This window comes from Fukomys damarensis, unplaced genomic scaffold (assembly GCF_012274545.1).
Source record: "Fukomys damarensis isolate Sample0158 unplaced genomic scaffold, DMR_v1.0_HiC HiC_scaffold_15, whole genome shotgun sequence".
In the NCBI taxonomy this organism is placed as follows: domain Eukaryota; kingdom Metazoa; phylum Chordata; class Mammalia; order Rodentia; family Bathyergidae; genus Fukomys; species Fukomys damarensis.
The window spans coordinates 18,413,936-18,419,384 of NW_022900927.1; the positions used below are offsets into that span (position 1 = coordinate 18,413,936).

At 53.6% G+C, this 5,449-nt stretch overlaps 1 protein-coding gene across 1 annotated transcript in view; it reads left to right on the top strand.

The window, feature by feature from the left end:
* Positions 1-5,449, top strand: part of Tamalin (trafficking regulator and scaffold protein tamalin) — a 14,884-nt gene that overhangs the window by 1,683 nt on the left and 7,752 nt on the right. Inside the window, exons 3-9 of the mRNA XM_010628617.3 lie at positions 639-688; positions 2,278-2,332; positions 2,436-2,538; positions 4,095-4,188; positions 4,291-4,357; positions 4,692-4,758; positions 5,187-5,444. Of these exons, the coding sequence (XP_010626919.1) occupies positions 639-688; positions 2,278-2,332; positions 2,436-2,538; positions 4,095-4,188; positions 4,291-4,357; positions 4,692-4,758; positions 5,187-5,444 (694 nt within the window). The remainder of the gene's footprint in view (positions 1-638; positions 689-2,277; positions 2,333-2,435; positions 2,539-4,094; positions 4,189-4,290; positions 4,358-4,691; positions 4,759-5,186; positions 5,445-5,449) is intronic.

Below are 5,449 nucleotides of genomic sequence, written 5' to 3' on the forward strand. Positions count from 1 at the left end.
TTTTCCCCCCCACAACAAAATAGATGGCAGTGTAGAGAGACCCATCTGGCTGGGCACAGCTGGCTTCCTACACCTGGATTCCACAGCTGGTCCTTGAAACAGCCTGTACTATAGGAGATTCCCCTGACCCCTACACTCACACACTCACACTGGGATTGCCAGCTCTCCTGAGCTCTCCCGAGCCACTATCTGTGGCTAAGAAATTAGCTGGAGAAACCCAAATGGCAGGAGAACCCTGGAGTGCCTCAGTACGAGGGCTCCGAGGCCCCCTGCCCTTGAATCCCACCAGAGAAGAGCCTTCCCTCAGCTTTTAGGGTCTGGAAGGGCTGAGCACCCAAACATTCCCCCTCCTTCTGTGGTAGAGACTGTTCTAGAGTCACAACCCCCTCCTCCGCCTGGAAACCAGCAGGGGCCTTAGACGTTCATGTAGTCTGGAAGCCCAGGTGAGAGTTGCACTCTGCATGCAAATGGTCATGCCAGCACCAAAACAGGTGTAAAAGTGGGAAAGGACAGGCAACTGGAAGTGTGGGTGCTGTGTCCAGAGCTGGAGCCTAAGTAGGGGACCTTGCAGAGTGGGACTTTTAGCATCTGCTTAAGGACAGCCCTCACTCACCTGACTTTCTCAATTTCCCACCCAGGTCTCAGGATTCCGCTGGAAGAATCTCAGCCAAAGTCCTGAACAGCAACGGTGAGTCACCAGTGCTCCCCCATCCCCTGCTGCAGTCCAGAAGAGTGAGGTGCTGGGGTGGCAGGGCAGGAAAGTGGAGCGGGGGAGCATGATGGCATCTCAGCCCTGCCTGGGAGTTACTCGCCCACCTGTAAGCCTAGCTTCCCTGCTGTAGTGAGGGGCTGGAGGGAGTGTGGGCTGTCTGAGGGTGGTAAGGAAGAGAGGCAGGGACTTTGAGTCATTAGGTGCTCCTCAGCCCAGCCAGTTACTCCTCCCTGGGTAGATCTGATCCGCGGGTGGTGAGTGGGGGAGTAGGAGAAGCCTGTGGGAAATGTCCTAAGGCAGGCTTAAGAGGCTTCTCTGGCCTGCCCAGAAAGCTTAATGGGCCCAGGCTGTAGCCAAGCTGTGTCCAGCTGCTTGGGGAAGGTGACCACTTTAGGAAGGACCTGCAGTGTAGGTAGAAGTAGGTGCTCAGCCCAGGACCTGGGGGCCCTTCTCCGCCCATGTCCCATCCCTGATTTGGGCTCGGCTTCCTCCAGTGTGGATCCAGGCCTGTTTGACCCCTGAGCTGAGAGCATACATATATGAGTGATCCTCCTGCCTCGGCCACCATATTAGTTTATTTTTATATTTCTAAAGGGTTGTCAAAAACAAAGGACTATATATGAGAGGGGTCATATGGGGCCTATAAAGGAATCCTAACTAAAATATTTACCATCTAGTCCTTTGCAGTAAATGTTCTTTGGCCCTTGTAGAAAGAAGCCTAGAGAACACTGGGGCGGACACTGAACTTCCAGGCCCCCAGCTCCTGCCCCTGCAGTACATACACGGGGAAGGGCCTGTCCTTCAAAGAGTGAGGGGCTCAGGTGGGAACAGGGAGGTGGTGTGAAACCTTTGGGGGATGTCTGGCTCAGGCTGGGACTCCAGAACCCCAGTCTCCAGGCTTAAATGAAGGACCTTAGGCTGCTCTGCTGCTGCCTCTGGCTGGCGGGAAGGAAGGGGGGTGGGGTGGGTAGAGGAAACTAGGTTCCCCCATCCCAGAGAGAGGATCTGGAGGCGCTCCAGACCATTGTGTCCAGTGGTAGGCCTTCGGTGCGGGAAGGGGCGGGCAGCCCCAGGCTCCCTTCCCCCAGCCTTCACATCTGGTGGGCTGGCCCCAACACAGCTGGGAGGAGCTGCTGTGGTCTGCGCTGAGGCTGAGCCTCGTGACTGGCCTCTGGGGGTGGGGCGTCTTTTTCCAAAGCGGTGGAGAGTGCAGTAGAGCAAGGAGACGCCAGGCTGGGGCTGAATTTGGGGCCTCAGCTAGTCACTGAACAGCTCTGAGGCTCTGTGGAGGGCTGGGGTATATCTAGGTCACCGCTTTGGGGACCAGCCCTTCCGCCTCTAGAGGCCTATTTAATTCTGCTCACCTAACAGAGCTGTTCTTCAAGGCCTGTTTCACTGGGGTCCAGCAAGGACATTCCAAAAATGTATTGTTGAGAATGTCATCAGTGAAGACCACGAATCTTTCCTGGATATTCTAGATCAGACTCCTGAATCCTTGGAGGCTGGAGTTACGGGACTGGCATACTGTTTAGTCCTAATAGTTATGATCCTTGGTTCTCCTGCAGGAAAGTGTTGACTTTGGAGAAGGAAGACAACCAGACTTTTGGCTTTGAGCTCCAGGTGGGATAAACTGGGGACAGAGAGGGGCTGATGGTTGGGAGGTCAGTCTGAGGGATGGACAGACCCTTCTACCCTAGGCTGAGGGTCCCCTTGTTTGTTTCAGACTTATGGGCTTCACCACCGAGAGGAGCAGCGTGTGGAGATGGTGACGTTTGTCTGCCGAGTTCATGAGTCCAGCCCTGCCCAGCTGGCTGGGCTCACACCAGGTGGGGCCTGGGCCCAGGACATGGGGCTCCGGGGGAGGCGGGGTAAGACTTTCCTGCCAGTACAGAAGGAAGAAATCTCTCCTGAAATCAGTCTTTCTTCTTCCTACTTTGGGAAAGCTATAAAAAGAATGGATAAAACCCAAACTTTGAGGACTGGGGATATATATAGCTCAGTGGTGCTGTGCTTACCTGGCCAGCGCAAGGTGCTGAGTTCGATCCCCAGTACCAAACAAAAAAAAAACCCAGACTTTGGGTTTGGGCACATTTGCTATTTCCTGTGTGATCTTACATAGTCCCATGTGCAAAGTGGAGTAATAACATCCTCACATCACATCAGAGTAAGTGGTCTCACCAGGTAGGTGGTAAATGTTGCTGATCCCTAGGAATCGGCTTGCTTCTGCCAACGTGGCAACCCAGCATGGGCAGGAGCTGGGGAAGAGCAACAACCCACTGGGTCTGCTTGATTCCGTGGATCCCTATCCTCCCCCAATCTGGCTCAAGTGTGGAGTGCCTATGTTATCTCTAACAAGTGAATGAGGCCCGGGGATTTGGCTCAATGGTTCCGCCCCCTGCCTCTCAAGCACAAGGACCTGATTTCTATTCCCGGTACCAAAAAAAAAAAAAGCAGATCTAACAAGCGAATGATGCCTCTAGTAGGAGACCCCTGCAACTGGGCAAATGTGTTGTCCCAAGTTTCCAGGATGTGCAGCCTGAGATGATTCAAACCGACTTCCTCTGCTCCATTCTCTCACCATTTTTTTTGGTTTTGTTTTTTAGGTACCTGGGATTGAACTCGGGTCCTTGTGCTTATAAGGCAGGCGGTGGAATCACTAAGCTAAACCCTCAGCCCCTGTTTTGTTTTGTTTTTTTGAGACAGGGTCTCCCTATGTAACTCAGGCTGGCCTTGAACTCACCGGGATCCTCCTGTCTCAGCCTTCTGAGAGCTAGGATTACAGGCATGTGCCACCACACCCACATCTGATTCCATTTTTGTCCCTAGGTTCTTTCTTGCTCACTTACCAGCAGCCCTTAGTATGTTGCAACTTTGTAGTTTCACATTCCTTCTGATCACCTCTGCAGTAACCATGGCAGAAATCCCTACTTCCTACCCGCTTTGCACACATGAGAGAAGCCCTTAGAAATGCTAGCATTCCCTGTCTGGGGTCTGGAGTTTCAACAGTGGCACTAAATATTGTTTTGTTTTTGTTTGTTTGTTTTTGTTGTCGCTTTTTTGAGACAGGGTCTCACTATGTAGTTAAGTCTGACCTGGAACTCACTATGTAGCCCAAGTTGGTCTAGATCTCCCAGCGATCCTCCTGCCTCAGCCTCCCAAGTGCTGAGATTACAGGCAGGCGCCACCACGCTCAGCTGGTTGTGGTTTTATTGGTGTGTATTTGAGATGGGGGAAAAGAGATGTCCTGGACATCTTCTGCGAGGAGCAGGGGAAAGAAATCAGGAGTGCTCCTTGGGATTATCGTATCTTCCCTGGCCACGCCATGGGGCTGGAATTCTTCCCTCCAGCCTGCACCAGGTGCTGACTCTTCTGTGCCTTGCAGGGGACACCATCGCCAGCGTCAACGGCCTGAACGTGGAAGGTATCCGGCACCGGGAGATTGTTGACATCATCAAGGCATCAGGCAATGTTCTCAGGTATGTCTGGTCTGAGCCATACCTCAGGGTTCCTGAGCTCAGTCCCCAAGTGTTTCCTGAGCCCCCAGGCTCACACAACCTCTCACCCCTCCAATTCCTCAGACTGGAGACCCTGTATGGGACATCCATTCGCAAGGCAGAACTGGAAGCCCGACTCCAGTACTTAAAGGTAAGAAAGACCCCGAGAATGTCCAGCATCCATGCTCCTCTTCCCTAGCCCCCCCCAAGCCTTCAGGTCCCATTCTTCTAAGGGTTCATCTCTTAATAAAGCTTGTGCCGGGTGCAGTGGTTCATGTTTGTAATCCCAGCACTTTGGGAGGCTGAGGCAGAATGCGAAAGTTTGAGTCCTGCCTGGACAACTTAGTGAGACCCTGTCTCAATAAAATAAAATAAAATACAATGAAAAGCTTCTCCGTCTACTCTGATCCCTGTCTGTACCTGTGTCCTGCTGGTCTTTGCCAGCTCCTGACTGGGGCTGGGGGTGGGGTGGGGGTGTCTTACAGCAAACCCTGTATGAGAAGTGGGGAGAATACAGGTCCCTGATGGTTCAGGAGCAGCGGCTGGTGCACGGTGAGTAATAGCCTGGGGGTGTAACGGCCTCCCTGTCAGCATCTGGGTCTTGTGTTTTCCCCTTAGAACTAGTGAGCTACTGTCCCCTTGAAAGTGAAGAAAGGTTCTTTTTCTTTAAGGATTTCTTAAGAGACTACTCTGGGTGCTATGCTCCCCCTGGCTGAGGTGCACACAGTTTTGGCCCTCTGGACATAAGTGTTAGCATTATTTTCCAGTTAGGAACACCAAGGCTCAGGGAGCTTATTTCAATCCTGTTCAGCTCCCTCATGTTCCAAGTGGTCGTCACAAGGATTTGAGTTTGTAGTTCCAGTCTTACAGAGGGAGGTTGAGGCCACACAGATGGTCAACAGGAAGGTCTTGGGTCTCCCACCCACCGGTGCCCTGTGGCCCGGGCCTCAGGGGTCTCCCTGTGTCTTCTGCCCTGGCAGGCCTGGTGGTGAAGGACCCCAGCATCTATGACACGCTGGAGTCAGTGCGCTCCTGCCTCTATGGGGCTGGCCTGCTCCCCGGCTCGCTGCCCTTTGGGCCTCTGCTGGCAGTGCCCAGGGGTCCCCGCAGCGGCCCCCAGAAGGCCCGGAGTGACACCGACGACAACAACGCGGACGCCATCTACCACACCTGCTTCTTCCGGAGCGCTGAGACGCCCGCGCTGCTGCCACCTCCACTGCCTCCTGCGCACGCACGAGGTTCC